This window comes from Ambystoma mexicanum, chromosome 8 (genome assembly GCF_040938575.1).
Source record: "Ambystoma mexicanum isolate Mex_15411 chromosome 8, UKY_AmexF1_1, whole genome shotgun sequence".
In the NCBI taxonomy this organism is placed as follows: Eukaryota; Metazoa; Chordata; class Amphibia; order Caudata; family Ambystomatidae; genus Ambystoma; species Ambystoma mexicanum.
The window spans coordinates 1,403,085,379-1,403,102,768 of NC_090929.1; the positions used below are offsets into that span (position 1 = coordinate 1,403,085,379).

Genomic DNA, 17,390 nt, shown 5'->3' on the forward strand with positions numbered 1-17,390 from the left:
TACATTTGGGCCCACTGCAACAAGTAATAGGCTGTGTTTTCTTTCTTCATCTAATGGCCCAATGGCCTTCAAGTACACATCAAACTCTCTCACCCACCTCTTCCATCGGGGTCCTAGACTGCTGGTTTCAAGAAGGTCGAAATGGGCAGGCATTTTCATTGCAAGACTGTCCAGGACCCTTGAGGGCAGAGGCACCAGTAGTGTGATGAGCACTGTTAGGGTGTCGTCTTCCGACATGTTGATGGATAAGTATCCCCTCAGCATGTGTGGGCAGACTTCAAATGGGCCTTATTTTCAACCTGAGCCTCATATGTGCCCCATGTCTCTATTGTCTTCTAGGTATGACACTTGAGGCTTCTGCCTCTTGCTGCACGTGCTCCTTGTGTGCCAGCTGCTTATCCGTGGTCCTCCACCCAGTGCTGAGTAACTGATGGGAAACGTGAGGCTCCTGCCTCCAACTTTGTGCTTCCCTCACTCAAATTTCACTTTCAGACGCTGCAGCTGCGCAGCGCAGTGTCCCTTTGCTGGGCACGAGACTCACTTTATTCGCCGGAGTCCCCCTGCGCCGATAATGAGCCCCCTTCTGCATGGTGGAGTGCACCTACATGCTTTTACCAGTCCTGACACTGCAGCAGGATCCTTCTGTGCCTACCCGGCAGCGGATGGCATGAGCGGGTTTTTGTCCTGCGTAACAAGAAAGGGCAGACACAGAGCTTGGGATGCACACTTCTTTATTCAACGATATCCTAGCTCCCGATTGCCCCTCCCTCTCTCATCCTGCACCCAGGTTGTTACAGTAGGAAACAGGTAAAACTACAGTGGAAATTAATTCCACAAAAAGGTTTTGAATCCACAGCCTGAAAGGGCATGTTTCATGAAACCCACTCTTCTCCACAATCATGCCTTTCCTCTGTGCCTCTAACGTATCTAGCATCCAGGCCATAGCCTGCATAATAACCGTGTCCCCACAGTACCTGTCTGCGAAACTTACCATCTAGGGAGGTCATTGCAACACCAAAAGCGTCGACATCAGCAGGATGGGAACCAAAAGCAGAAGGGGTAAAAAGCTGCAGCACCTGAAATAAGGAACACACCACGACCACTCTTCTCTTGAAGGGACGTTTTGTCAAATGCTGACCAGCTCCTCCCACACATCGAATGAACCCTTATCCCCACACATCTGTATGTACCTGCTTCCCACCCAGGTGTTCATGATACCAATTCAGATGCATAAATACATATACATCAGGGACAGATATTGCCTAAAAATTATTTTGTAAGCATGGAGAGAGAATATAAAATGTGCAGGTGGTTGTCGCAACTTCACAGTATGAGATATTTATGCCAGGAAGTAAGTTTATCAGTGCACGTATTCCGTTGCTTCGTGCAGTGTCACCTTTTTCGCATTAACCTCCACTTAATGGTGCTTTTATATAAACACCCAGCTTGGCTTCCTCTGTGGAATGCTTTCATATACTGCTGGATTGGGTTTTTGTAATCTTTGGGCCTGCAGTCATTTATTTGTATTGTGTTACATTGTTTTGTATTGTGTCGTCTCTGGTCTAGTGCCATGGAAATGGTCCCTCTTCAATAAATATTTGTATTACTACGATTACTACTAGTGATTTAATGGAGAATGAGAAAATTGTAGGATTTAAAATATCAATGGGATTGTAAATTCCACTGAGGATACTGGTAGAAGAGTCCCAAAAAAGAAGCAGAACTTTGTCAGTCAATCTGTTGGAAAATGTATATATTGCCTGTGTGAATTGAATTGCCTCGACATGCAGTAATATCAATTTTTGCCGAATGACATTTCCGCCGAATTGTTTTTTGCCGCATTTATTACTAGTCAGATGTGTGTTTCAGTATGTTTTAATTAGTGTCAATTCACAGTTTGGCCCAATATGTAAGACTGTAATGAATACAAAACCATACAACTGCCAACACCTGTGCACATGCTCGTGTTTCACCTTTCTCAAGCTTTGTCAAGGCTAATACAAATGAATTTAGCAGTGGTAAGAAATCAACATTTTCCTTTTCCTATCAATGCTTTAGATTGTACATACATTGGTTTGGCGACATCATACAAGAGTGTGTAAAGAAGTGGATGGAAGAGAAGGGCAGGGCTGAACAGAGTTGAAAAGAACATAAAACATGTTTATCAAGTTTTCAATATTTTCAAGCTGACTGATTCCAACATTTAGTATAAGAAACTCTCATTGCAAGTTCATATGTGTTAATATGTGTTGGCGTTTTTTTCAGTCTGTGGCTTTTTTATTTATCAAGGACCTAACTATCAGACCAAACAGAGAATGTACACCAATTAAAACATATTGAAACACACATACAATTAGGACGCATTATTTTCACATTAAGGCCATTGGGAATGATACATTCTGTCTGTAATTCAAGTTTTCCAGGTGAAGATAGCCATCCCAAGCGGCACACGCGACAGATTTGTGCAAATGCAACTACTGCGCCTATAAGTACATAGTCTCATGCTATTTGGCTGCTGGCAAAGGTTTGCTGATTCACCCTTTAAATATATCCTATGCTTCTTAACAATATGCACCACTCCTGGTCTTTCTAAGCCCCCCCACCCCCATCCAGGTGTCTGCACAGAAGAATATGTCACTCTTCTCACTTTTCCAGGAAAGGAATCCACTTTCCTTCTATGCTCTCCCCAGATTCATTAACTAGGGTCGTCAGCCTCTCCATTTCAAATATCTCAAAATCTTTCAGAAGCCATTTATTTTTGTCAGGATGTATGGCCTTTTCCATGCTGTGGACACATATGCTCTTGCTGACAATAGTAGATTGTATACTACATGGGGCAGTTTGTAATCACCCTAGCCATTTGCAGGTAATCTAAACAGTGGCAACATGGGATTCGACTTCCTTGGAAGCCTATGAAGCTCCTTAACCCAAGTCAGAACTTCCTTCCAGAATTCTTGCACCCTACTGTAGTCCCACCATATATGCCAGTAGTTCCCTTTTCCCCACAACCCCCACAACATTGCAGATTGACCTCCTGAAACATCTTTGAAAGAGTAACCAGTGGAACAGCTTGATATTATAAAGTTAATGCCAGAAGATACAGACATCTTAAAGGCCCTCGTACATAGCAACCTCCAACATGGATTGGCAAACAAAAGACCTACCCGTCTCCCATTCCTGGAGTATTCTTGCCCTTTGAGCCCCATCAGACTCAGAGAGAGCTATGACTTTACAAAAGCACAATATTAAGCCTCTTGTGTATGAAACAGCATTTGGTCCATAATATCAATTAAATTCAATTCTTTAATATGCACATAACCAATAATGGTTTTAAATATAAAAACATCATACATTCATGTGAACAAGGCACAATGAATTACAATATTCTAAAACAAGAAATTCATAGATAAAAAGATATTGTAAAAGCTATCTTTTTAAAAATATACAATGCCACTTGATAAATCTTTTAAGATAAGTAAAATTACTTCATAAAATTTCATCATGTAAAAGATCAGATTTATGTAATTACCATGCAACAAAGATTCCCATATATCATTAATAGGGTTCTCCTTTCCAGTAATATCATAAGATACTAGGTACTTAGAGTGTAGATCTCGTAAACTTTCACACTCACATAAAATATGTTTAGCTGATTCGATATTTAGGTTTCCACAAAGCCTACAATATCTAGTTTCTTTAAGTAGACCCAGTTTCGCACCCAATATTTCCAATAGTATCTCTTCCATTAAATTTAAATAGTAGATAGCGTCTGATCGCTTCGCTCTCAGGAAAAGCCATCTGATAGTTGGGTTTGCACACCTTCGCAGACCATACTTAAAAAAACATTCCACTGTGGCTCTTTGTTGCTAAATTGATCATACTTTGTTCTCTACTTTGATCGTAGATTACACGTTTCATTTGCCATTTAAGTTGAACATTGGCCATTGTTAGCTATTTATTTGCATCATCTTTGGCCATTTGTAATAGTTACTGCACAATCTATCAAATAATTTTAGATCTCTATGTTTGTTTAAAATCTTAAAATGCTTCATCAATTCAACGATATACGTATTATTGTCTAAATTGGCTAATCTCGTGTAAAGGAATGACATCTTAAATTCAATTATGTCACTCACTGTAATCACATTACATTCAAGTAATATATATTCCTGAGGTAAACTGTTTGGCATTCTCAATAGTAGCCACAGTATTTATGCTTCAAAGATCTCTTAATTCTTTTCTATAAAACGTACCCCATACTTCTGCACCATATAGCAAGCATGAGACAATCTTGGCAGAGTATAATATTAGTATAGTCCCAACAGAAATACCACCTTTGCTTGGTTATAAAATTACTTAGCGCTATTGTAGTTATCATGCACTTCTTTTTTGTCTCTAACCAGTGGGATTTCCAGCTTAATTTATGGTCAACTATTACACCAAGATATTTATAGTGGTCCACAGTTTCTATCGATAGACTGTTAATTAACCATGCATGTGTTACATTAATGCAGTTTTGTCGTCTTCCTAAGAATTTCATAACCTTGGTTTTGCCTATATTAATAGTCACATGAAGATATCCAATTTATGTTGTAGACCCTTAGGCGTGTAATCCAAAAATAAAAGATCATCAGCGTGCCCTAGCCAACCCAACCTCAGCATCCCTATTTTAATATGGGTCATACCAGGGTCAACATTGTTTCTCATAAAATCGGCAAGGTATAGGTTGAAGAGGGTGGCCGCCAATATACAGCCTTATTTAACTCCCCGTCTCATGGGTAATTTTCCTGTAGCATCTAGACATACTCTGACTGAGGGGTTGCTATTTAAGAGTTGGATCATAAATAGAAGCCCAGGAGGGAATCCCCAAGACTTCACCTTTGCCCAAAGCTGGCCTTGCACTATAGTGTCAAAGGAGGCTGTATTACGACAAGTCCATGAGTGTTCAATTGCGGATACCAAATTTGCGATATTATGGACAGTCGAAGAACCAGTTCCAAAACCAGACTGATATATTGGTAGAATATGCTGGGTAGCGATCCAGGTATTTAATTCAATAAGTAAGACTTTAGCAAACACCTTTGCTGGGATGTCGAGCATTCTATAGTTGGCTGGGTCTTTCCCTTTGCCTTTCTTAAAAATGGGCAGAATTATGCTCTGGCACCAAGACTCTGGAAGTTGACCATGATTACCAATCCAATAAAATGAAATATTTAACACATGGACCCATTTTGCTGGAGACACTCGCATGAGAGCATTACATGTACAATTAGGCCCCACAGCTCTTGAATTTGGCACTTTCTCTATTATTTTGGTTAAAACTTCAAGAGATATAGTGTTCTGCCATTTACAAGTCTTGGGGAGATCTCCCTCTACATCTCTACATTAGCTGCTGAGGTGCCAATAGTCTTAGTAACATGTTCTATCCAATCGCACTATAGCACATTATTAGTAGGCAATGTTTTCATTTTACTGCCATTAATGGTGGACCACGTCTGACTATTTTTGTTTTTTGCATAATGTGCTAAGGTCCGCCATACTTCAACTGCTTTACTTTTATGATTATAGCGAAGCCAAGATTTATATTGATGTTTTGCAGTCTCATTCTTTTCATAGCATCTGAGCTTGTTATATATTGTAATTCTCTGATTGTATTTCTAAGTTTTTTTTTAGCAGTATGAATAGCTGCATCAAACATATGCTTTTTGTCATGAGACATATTCCATCTTTCACAATTAGATATATATTTGCGTTTATGGACTGTGACAGATTGAATTGTCTCGACCATATGTACAAACTTAGATAATGTATTAGCCAGACCTTCCAAGCACAACTCCACATTTTCTGTGAATTTCACTAATTCAGAGTCGGCTAAGAGCTTCCATTTTTCTAGATTTGTTGGATTCCAAGTGATTCGATTGCCTGCAAGGTTCACACCAATAATACCAATTGCCTAGTATGCATTTGTACTTTTCTCTGTAGTGATAGTCAACAAAAGACGCAGAGGAAGATGATCACTCTCTTCTTGACTGCCTACTGCCATATCATGCACCAAAGGGTATGCGCTTTTATTCACTATCATGTAGTCAAGTGTACTCATGCTAAATTAATCCTACATTATCAATCCCCCCACAGCATTTTTCAATATGTTACATATTTCTCACCTCCCCAATCACAAATACAATTAAACAATTCACAACAAAGACATTTCAACATCACCAGAGAACATCATCATTTCACTGCCTCTAGGACTATGCTATAAACAACCTCTTCCTGGTGAAGGTACATTCAGCTTTGTAGATTTTTTAGAACCAGTCATCTTTTCCTCCTTCCATGGCTCCACAACGTCAGGACATTCTTTTATGCCTTTTTTAGGCACTGACCCTGCCTTGCCAGTTGCCAAGTGGAGTTTAAGCACTTGGACCATCTCTTCCATATGTGTGACCCTAAATGCCTAATTTACAACCTTGAACATCAATAAAATGGGGTATCCCAATGTGTATTTGATACAATGGTCTGCCAGCTGCAGTGCTAGGGGTTTACACTCTCTTTGTTTAGCGTAAATTGGGAAAGATCTTGAAAGATACAGACATTTGCACCTTCATACTCCATGTTGCCCACTGGTCATTATGATGTCCATCGTTTCCCTGCAGTAAATGACGCTTGGCCGCTATGAAACAGGAGCCTTTTGATTGCCCCCAACCTCTTTATGCCCTGTCCAATGAGATCTCCTTCTGCCCTGGTCTCCGAAGAGTATGCTAATCAGTTCCTAGACCTCTCACATCATGGGGCATTTCCTTATTTTTATTCGGCAGTTCAAATATTCTGAGGTTACAGCACCTTTCAATGTTTTCAATATTGTCCCATTTCAGCACTAGGTCCACCTCTCTCATTTCAAGGTTCATCACCCAAGCCATATATCTCATCTGGAAGCGATTTCTTGATAGCTGATTATTCTCGAGTCCATCAACGTTAACCATTACTGGCTGAATAGCTATGCCCTATTTTTCACCACCTCGACAAAAGAGGTAACCCAAGACCTACTAGTGTGTCTGAGTTGGACAACCCATTTATCTTGGCCCCATAAACAAACCTGTTGACCTTCTGAAGGGCTTGTATGCTCTTAGGCATGTGTGTGGCTCACCCATCTCTCTCTCTCTCTCTCTCTCTCTCTCTCTCTCTCTCTCTCTCTCTCTCTCTCTCTCTCTCTCTCTCTCGCTCTCTCTCTCGATCTCTCTCTCTCTCTCTCTCTCTTTCTCTCTCTCTCTCTCTCCTTCCAGAATCCATGTACCATTGTTCAGCTATGTAGCCGTTTCCTGGCCTCTTGTCCCATTCTGGGATCTGTACCTCTTACAGCCTTCTGCTACACCACAAGTCACATCCAGATCCCCATGTAAATGTTCAGAGTTTCCACACACATTTTAGCAAAACTAGTGAGACATCATTATTCTCCAGTTGATGACGCAGTCTTTTACCACAGACATATTCCCCTCACATGCCAATTTTCAGTTCTGTCTCTGGGCACCCAAGGTTTGCCCTCTATTACCACCCAACAATGCAGCCCACTCAGAGGGCATCCAGGCTTGGTTAGGCAAGCGCAGTCCGCCAATCCGCCTCTTCTGGGTGGACTCCACTCTCTCTCTCAGGCCCCACTGCAAACGCTTCTCTGGCACCCACATTTCTTTTCTTGTCTGAGGCTCCTTCACACCTGCTCTGTGTGGTTCTCCCTATACTGGGAGCCAAATGGCCCACACCCAAATCACCTCCGTGGGCACAAGCACCCCACCCAACTTCAAGCACATAAGTGCCTGCCAATCTATCTGAGAGCGCTTGGAGTCAGGACATCACCTATAGAGTCTGGGGCACTGCCTCGCATCAAAGCAACTTTACCGGACCATCATCTTGCTCTGCACTTCCAGCCGCTGTGCCCCACCAAAGTCCCAGGCCTACTTCTGAGCCGTACACTATGTTTGGCGTTTTTTGCTCATCCCTCTTTACTGCTTGATAGCCAGCATCCCTGGGGTGCAGATCCAGGATATCCTTGGGTAAATTCCATCGATGGTGGTCCGGCTCCACTTGAATGTGTTGCCTGCGCTCTATGGTGGTCTATCTGTTGAGGCTTTCAGTCCACTTCAGCTTCATGCACTCTCACTTGGGGAGTCGGTTTACCAGCATTACCCCTCCAGGGCCTCAACCAGGTGTTTGGGCAGGTCACACCTCTCTAGGCTGGCCTGCCCAATGCTAGCAGGGTGAGGGAATTCTAGATCCTAAAGACTGGTCGGCGGTGTAACACTGTAATTGTCACCTGCCATGTGATGGTGGTGACCATGGCGGGGTGATACTGAATCCTTCTCATACTGCCTTGGGCCTAACATCCACTACCTTTGGGTTGCACCTGGCCCCAGATGTCACTACTATGCCAATCCCCATAAACAGTCATTATTAAGCACATGCTGTACCAGTGTGTCTCAGTTCTGCCAAGTGCATGAGAACAATGAAAAGTCATGCTTTACCAACCATATCCAGAGGACTTTATCTAAGGGCCACCCGGCCATTGGATGGATTGTGTTAGTCTCCTTAATGAAGTGTACAACCTGGCAGAGAAAGAGAACTTGCTTTCCACCTCAAGTAGTGCAAATGGCCAGGGTGGCCTGAGGCAGAGCCAGGTAGCACAGTCATGGCCACGCTCACCTGCTTTGTACCGGGCAAAGGGTGGCATACCTCTGACAGCGAGCCTTCACCACCCAGATGGTCTGGTTGATGCACATACTGTGGGGCAAAGTAGGTAGATGCCTGGTCTTGGGATGATAGCTCAGGGGCAACATGCCCGGCTTGGAAGCAAGACGACACGGAGCACCACAGGTTCAATCCCCGGGTCCGAGCTTAGAAACCTCTGTGTATTAAGCGCGTTATAAATAACCTATAATATCATATCATATCATGCTGTGCTCCAGAACATTTCACATAATCAGAAAATGTGGCAGGGAAAATAAGGGGAGTCCCCCTTTCCAATTCTTCAGATAGATGACCATTGTTAGTGCATTAGTTTGCAGCACCCTTAGCCCTGTGAACCTGCTAAACGTTGCACACATTGGCAGTTGTTGTGTATTTGCACCACATGTGTCCCCATCACAACTTGGGTAATAGTGCGTGTTAATGCGATAGGTTCGAGTGTCGCACAATCCTTACGACATAATCATCCCTCAAATAATTTTAGATAGAAAGTGTAGACTTTTCTTAAACTTTCCAAATCAGTTTATAGCTGAATATCTATCATTTACCAGTTATTAAATGATCTATTGCTATATTGTCACAATGCAGCATGTGCTGGCTCTGGACCTATGTGTACCTAGGTGCGTATTTTGTTTGGCCTCAGCCAGACTAAGATTTGCTAGATACAGAGCATGTTCATGCATGAGCAATCCGCACTTGTCAAGGATTGGCCTTCCCTCAACTCAACAAAACTAGTCATTGTGACAGGGTCCAGCTCCCCAGGTTAGCCGGGAAAAGGAGAGAAGATCCCAAAAATGAATAGATGTCAGAAAGAGTAAGGGAGCTTTCAAGAGGGGGCAAAGGTATGTGACAGGGTCAGCCTTATGAACATGCGAGGAGGGGGGGGCAGGGACCCCTCCCAAACGTTGGTAGGTGGCCTGCTAGTGGGCGTAACAGAGCTGGTCTTACCGCAGAGGCGAAGAGTGGGTATTGTATATTACTGCTGGTACCAATGTCTCTTCCACAATGCCTGTCAGTCTCTCTTCTGGACAGATTTATCTTTTGTCTTTTTTTAAAAATGCAGAATGCACAAGGGTGTAACCAATAGACCCTGCACTGGAACCAAGGGAATGGAATAGAGACCAGGCATGGAGTGGACTGGGATCGTTCGAGCCAAGATGAGATGAGACTCCCAGATTGCCCCAGGGGAATGGTGAAGCAACAGAGAACGAAGTGAGGGTAATAAGAGTCTCCATGGCAGCAGGGGAGACATAGAAATCCTCCCCAAATCAAATTTGGAACACACCTCACCAGCTCTGGATGAAAGCCACCAGAACAACGAACAACCTGAGCACATGGCTGCCACCCTGTAGTGGAGATTGTGAAGTGGAGGGGCTGAAAGCCTTCTTAAATACTTCCAGGGATAGCTTAGCCAGTGATTGGCCAAGGGGAACATGTGACTAGGGAGACCAATGGGAGCAAGGAGGAGTGCTGGAAGGGGGCAGGCTGGGATAGAAAGGCGCAACCAGCACAGGAGATTGGAATGTAAGCAGTGGGATCAGGTGTAGCAGTCGCTTATCAAGATGCCAGGCAGAGGGCAAACAGTGGAGTGGAGTGCCGAGGAGGTTCTGGCAGTGTTCTGAGAGAGTGCAGGTAAGGTTATGTGTGTAAGAAAGAATGGTACCTCTTGATTGCAGAGTGGGGAAGCGGATGCAAAAGATGAGCTAGATAAATAGAGAGAGCAGGAGTAATAGCAGTGTAGGGGATTTCCAGATGGGTTCAGGGTGATTGGAAGTGATAGAGAGTGGATGGTAGAAGAGTGTTGTGAGAATACAAGGTGGAAGTGGGAGTAGTGCTGAGGGGGTGAATCAGGAGGAAGGTAGTTGGGAGAGACAGATGGGGAGAATGTGTAAGATCAGGAGACAGATAAATAGATATGGCTTTTTAGGGAGGGAGGTGAGAGGAGAGGGGTGCAGGTAGAGGGAGAGGGATAGGAAAGAGAGAGAGGAGAGAGGTAGTGGTGAGGGTGGTAGAAGTGAGGGGTTAGGAGAAGGAGAGGGGAGCAGATAGAAGGGAAGGAAGAGAGGCGAAAGTAGTAGGCAAGAGGTACAGATGGTGAGGGAAGAGGAAGATCACAGAGACATAGATTGAGAGAAAGGGAACGAGAGAGAGAATGTGCGAGGTGGGAACGTCGGTTAAAGAAACCCTGGTGCAATCAGCCATCTGACCAAATGTAGAGGACCATTTAGACATTCCTTGAGGAAGTTAAACCGAGAATGCCATGGCCTTTATGTTTCCCTCCTAGAATAGTCTAGACAAAGACAATAGGGGTTCACTTGCTTTAGGATACATTCGGAATGTCTTCAGGGCTAGCGCTAGGGTGGAGGGGTCCCACATGGAGGTCAAGAGAGCCATATGAATCCTCTTAGTCCCTCTCATCCCAGTCCCCCCTTGAATTCATTTAAACATTCAATATAGCATGATAAACCTGACATTGTTGTCTGTGGATTATTGGGAACATCTGTAACATCACCTAAACCCGTAACTAGGGGTTTTTGCAATGCATTATATATATTCTTGAATTAATGTACTAAAACACTCTCTGACTGAGTTTAAAACCAAAGAAAATGGATGTTGTTGTGGTAATGTACATTGGGGTCCAGTGATAAAGTCGCCTGGGAAATGGCCACCAGGGGTAGAAATTTCCCAAAAATGCACCATGATTAAATCAAACACTTTCCCCAAATATGCTACTGTGGGAGTTTATAATATATAATTATACGTCTAGAATTTTTGGGGAAGGTATTTTCAGGGTCAGGAAAAAAAGTCTCCTACCTTGCAACTTTTTCCAGGCGCCATTATCACATGGAACCTGTACATTACGTGCAAGGAAAATGACTCACATCCAACTGCAATTGTTCCTAAATGCTGGAGCTAGGGTTCTATCCTCAAAGTACCCAAGCATGATGATCCTGAGCAGGAGGAATATAGCCCCTCTCTACTGCATCTGTGCCATCAGCACGTGGACGGTATAAACAGCTATCTACTAAGTCTTACCGTAATGACACAATATAAGACCACACAACCAAACTGATTGCTATATTTAAAATAGGTTTCAAAAGTTTGAAATAACTCCATTGGCCCAGTTTAACCTATTTTTAGAAAATCATTGCTCTATTGAAATAAGTTACTCACTGGGATAAGGTCCCACTTTCACCTACTGTAACTTACCTAGGCTCAGCTGTACTAGTTGCGTATCATGGCTGATGTATCCGTTTACTATTTATGTTAGCAATGTCGGGTGACCTCTGGATGGGTGTGGGTCAGACACATCTATAATACAGATTTATTTTTTACTTCATTAAAATGTCCCTTGGTGGTTGGCTAAATCTTTTGTCTTCCATTGGAATTTCTCAGTGGCTGTAGATAAACTGCCAAACTTCTTGGCTGCACCAAACAGTAAAGATGGCAGACCGCTTCCTCATCACCAGAGCTCCATCCACCTGAACATTGAAAATATGCATTGCCTTACAGAAGCCTTTGAAGATGCAAGAAAAGGGATATCGTCTTGCAGGTAAATGTGGAGGCAATGCCGTGGAGCTCCATCTCCTAACATGAAAGCATTTTATGGCTCAATTCTGTGTAACTTTATGCATATTTTCAGGGGAGGCATATTTTGCTTTGCATCACACCTTATATATTAAAAAAAAAGAAATAACACAATATTCTCATAACATATACTTATTTTGATATATTGCTTTTGCTAATTGAAAAAATAGGTTATGGATTCAGGCCGCACATCTAGATAATGGACCTCATTATAAATTTGCCGGTCCAGTAACTACGGTACCGGTAAGCTTGCCGGTACCGTAGTTACCGACCGGCAAAATATGAGTTCTGCTCGCTGGTGCCTTTTCCCCACGAGGTCTGACCTGGCAGGTGGACCGGCAACCGTGAGCAGACCATGTCAGATGCACCGGCACCATTCTGGTTGTGTATTTTTATCTGGGGGAGGGGGGTTTTAATAGCACCATGGATCAAGAGCTAGACAACTGGGAGCTTGGGCCCCTTGAAACATCAAACATCGGCATTGCTGCACAGAACGCGGCTGGGGTGATAAAGACGTGCAAGACTCCCTGAGGAAAAATGAGGGGGAGATTACACGATTGGAGGGGGAGTTGGTGAAAAGGCTACAAGTTGGGGGCAAGCACACACAGGCATTGAAAACACACCAGAAAACCCTACAATCTCTCTCGAGGTTCGAATGGAGCCAATACAACATAAGGATTCACGGGTTGGGGACAAAGCAGGCCGCCTTTTAGCATGGCTAGCGCGACAGGAACCATCCAGCCCAGTAATAACCTGAGTTCTCAACACAGCAGGGGAAATGGTGATAACACAAGACATAAATGGGACGTTCCACGCATAGCATGAAAAACTGTACACTAGTGTAGGCAAATACTCGAAGGGGACCTGCTGGAACTGGTGAGGCTACACAAACTAGCACAGGAACTTCGGAGGGCTTGGAAGCACCTATAAAGGAAACAGAGATCTTACACGCCATTAAACTGATGCAAACAAATAAGACACCGGGAAGTGATGGGTTTCCCATGGAATTATATCTTAAGTTCTCAGGACAGCTGGTACTACAATTAAAGAGATTTTATGATCACACTTTTCAGGTGGGAACTCTTCGGGAAGCACAGATTATAGTTCTCCGAAAAAAAGGGTAAATAGCCGCATTATTGTTAATCCTATCGGCCCATCTCATTGTTGAATGTGGATACTCAAATCTTGAGAAGATCTTGGTGACAAGATTTTTGAGAGTGCCACTGAGTCTGGAACACCATGACCAGTGTGGATTTGTTGGAGGCCTTAATAATACACAGAATTTAAAACTGTTACATCATCTGCTGGATTTGGTGAGGTAGTCTGACGCAGACTTGGCGTTGGCCTTGCTAAATGCTGTCAAAACGTTTTATTTGCTGGAGTGGGCATGGCTTTTCAGGGTATTGGAAGCATTAGGGATAGGTAACGGGATGATGAGATGGTTGAGGCTCTTGTACAGAAGCCTTAATGCCAAGGGTAAACATGGGATCCTGGGTATCTGAGAGGTGGTCATTGGGGAGAGACACTCGACAGGGCTGCCCGGTCTCACTGCTATTATTTGCTTTGGTGCTGGAACCTCTGCACTGCTATTTTTGGCAATGCATACGGGAAACAGGAATAGTGGCAGGGGGTCAGAGGTATAGTATATCATTGTATGCCGATTACATCTTATGATACATCAATAACCCAGTGATTAACATACCTATTATATGGGAGGTGTTGGGGAACTTTGGGAGACTATCAGGGCTTTCGATCAATAAGGAAAAGTCAGCATTGTTCCCAGTAGGGATTCTATGGAGTCGGAGGAAAGGGAACCTTCCACACTGGGGAGTAAAATGGGAGACAAAATCATTCAAATACCTGGGGATTCAGACATTGCATGAAATGGAGGAAACATTCATTTATAACACAGGAAGGGCGCTATCACGCATAGGATATGCAGTGGATTTCTGGAAAGGCCAACGCTGTCTCTGATGGGCAGGGGTGCCCTGTGTAAAATGGTGGTGCTCCTGGGGCTATTGTATTTTTTCACAAATGTCTTTTATGTAATCAAATAAATCTTCTTTAAGATGCTGGATGCGAAGATTGGGGAGCTACTATGGAAGATAGGGTGGAGCAGAGTAGCAATAAAGATGTTGAGGCGTATATATCATGAAGGGAGGCTAAATCTGCCTGATTTTGAGCTCTACTTTATAGCGGCACAATTACAGGCGACAGGAACCTGGGGAGACTCGCCGGAGGGAGAGATCTCTAGACTGTTGGGTATTATGCCGAATAATCAGCACGGGGTGGAATTGTTATTGCCCCCGTGGTAGGCACAGGCAAAATAAATGTCTTTCAAGTTATATGAGAGATATGGAGGAAGTGGCTCAATACACTTAAAACTAAGGTATTATTTAGTATGGATTGCCAATGTGATGCGGCGCAACCATTTTATCGGCTGTGAAACAAATAGGGCTAGCAAATATACGGGAAACAGGGTGCACTAGGCTTGGAGCCTTCTTTGCGGACAGGACCTTGATGACATTTGACCAATGGAGTGCAACCTATGCCATTTCAAAAGGGCATTTCCTATCCTAGAGGAGAGTGGTCAAAAGGTTAGCACGTGTATGGGAAGGTATACCAGAAGAACCAGAGGAAAGCCCACTGATGACCCTTATCCTATCCTGGGCAAAAGGAAGGGGGAGGGTTTCACAATTATATAGAGCCTTACATGGGGAACCACCAAAAGTGGATCTCATAGTAAAGTGTAAATGGGAACGGGAGGTGGGCTTCTCCATATCCGAGCAAGAGTGAGTGCGAATCTGGGAACCGGTGAAGAAGGTGTTTCTCGTAATGCAAAATTTCAGTTAACGCAATTTACTTATCTACATAGGGGATATATGACCCGGGCGAAACTACACACCGTTAATCCATCTTTACCACATGAGTGCCCACATTGTGGCGGGGGACAGGTGCGGTTTTGGCATATGGCTTGGGAATGTCCAATGATACCCACATCTGGGAGTAGGTAATCTCCTGAACCAACGGGTTTCTTTAGCAGTACGTATGCCCGAACACTGTCAATATCCCTGTGGGGGTTGCTCCCGGTAGGGAAGAGACACAAAACCCAGAGTACTATAGCGCAATTGTTGTTGGTATTGGCTAAGAGGTGTATACCTATATATGGTCCACAGTTTCTGCAATGGTTGGAGGATGTTCACCGATGGGGGGGTGGCGGAAGGAGAGATATTGTGTAGGAATAAGACCCTGGAGGAAGAGGAGGAGCGCCCTTGGATTGGGGCTAGGCGCTGAACGAATTTGCGTCAACCCCCGGATTAAAAGTCCCAATAATGAAGTCGAGAAATTATTGTTTAAGGTTGGAAAGGTGGGGCAGTCAATGAATTATGAAATATCTGAAGGAGACAAAGAGTGATCTATCTTGAGCGGAGAACTGGACAATGGGTATGGTTGTAACGAGGAAAGGGGAAAGGTGGCATGGTTTTGTGTGGCTTGACACAGCGAAATGGAGGAGGGATGGAACCACAGCCAATCTATCTATATATCTGGAAAGTATTGTAATTGGGAATGTTGTTGTTAAATTGAAACTCAACAAAAAGATTTTAAAAAAATGTTTAAAAAGATTTTACTGTTCAATTCTTCATTAATTTCTATAAATATCACAATGTCTAAAGTGGATGCTGGCAGATGAGACGCAGCCTCAAATAAGATTCATCAGTGACCAAAGTTATCTCTCAATTATTGGGTCTCCAGTGGAAGATATGCAGTTCATCACTTTACACTCATTTTTTGTCATTGTTGTAGATTATCGTCCGCTTGCATCTGCCTGCAGGAACATAAAAGCATGGTTCCGACCAATGTAGCGGAATGTTGATAGATGTAAAAGTACTTACGTCATTTGGACTGTCAGGCAACAGTATGCAAATTAGTACTGTTGACAATGCCTACTGGCACATGTAAAGACAATGAGCCAAATACTTTGACACTATTTTTACTTTGAATGGCACATATGTTACTAAATTACACATAGCTTGTATTGATTTTACCCTTTTCGGGCACATCACTGTCTTCACATGCATGATTCTTCAGGTAGGCAAAATGCAGTGGATCTACATGCAGCAGAATTGAAGTACTCGGACAAAGGCCATGCAACTGCACAGTTGACATGGGGTATAGCTACAGGCCATGACCAGCTGGCATTGCAAGTAGTTTTCATTTATTTCAAGTGTGATGTGTGGGATACTCGATCGGGCCTCATTACAAGTTTGCCGGTCCGGTAACTACGGTACTGGTAAGCTTGCCGGTACCCTAGTTACCGGACCGGCAACCTAAGAGTTCTGCTTGCAGGTGCCTTTTTGCCCGCTAGGTCAGACCTGGCAGGTGGACCGGCACCCGTGAGCAGAGCATGTCGGATGCACCGGCACCATTCTGAATGGTGCCGGTGCATCTGGCCTCCCCATTCCCATTGAACCATATGGGGAGCATCTTTTACTGGTGCCCGGGAATGGGCAAATAACGGGTCCGGCGGGGCCGTAAAGACCCGGTAATTGCCCATTCCCGGGCACCGGTAAAATTCACAAGTTCGGCGGCAGCCTGCCAGTTTTACTGGCAAGGCTACCGCCAAACTCGTAATGAGGTCCAATGACACCTCATACTCAGAGTGGTTCAAACAGTGGGCCTCATTACACGGTAGGCGGTAAGGGTTTACCGGTACCGGTATTTTACCAGTACCGGTAAACCCTTACCGCCTTACTACGAGGTCCCTTTGCGGGTTGGGGAATCTAACGCCTGCTTTTTGCAGGCGTTAAAAAACGAACCCGCAAAGGGACCGGGGTGCTAATTACGGTACCGCAATTTGCGGTACCGTAATTAGCGCCTTCCCCATTCCCATTATGCCCTATGGGGCAAAAATGGGAATGGGGAAGGGCAATGGAGGAAGGAGGAATTACTGCCTTCCCAACCTTGGAATAGGGCGGTAATTCCCCTTTCCTCCAAGGTGGTACCGGTAAATTACCGGCATGAACCATTGCGCTAATAGCACCATAGTTTACCGCCTACCGTGTAATGAT

The 17,390-nt window shown here is 43.9% G+C and overlaps 1 protein-coding gene across 1 annotated transcript in view; it reads left to right on the top strand.

Annotated features, from left to right (window-relative positions):
* PYROXD2 (pyridine nucleotide-disulphide oxidoreductase domain 2) overlaps positions 1–17,390 on the top strand; it is a 984,036-nt gene that overhangs the window by 565,763 nt on the left and 400,883 nt on the right. The window contains exon 12 of the mRNA XM_069611541.1: positions 12,130–12,286. Within this exon, the coding sequence (XP_069467642.1) occupies positions 12,130–12,286 (157 nt within the window). The remainder of the gene's footprint in view (positions 1–12,129; positions 12,287–17,390) is intronic.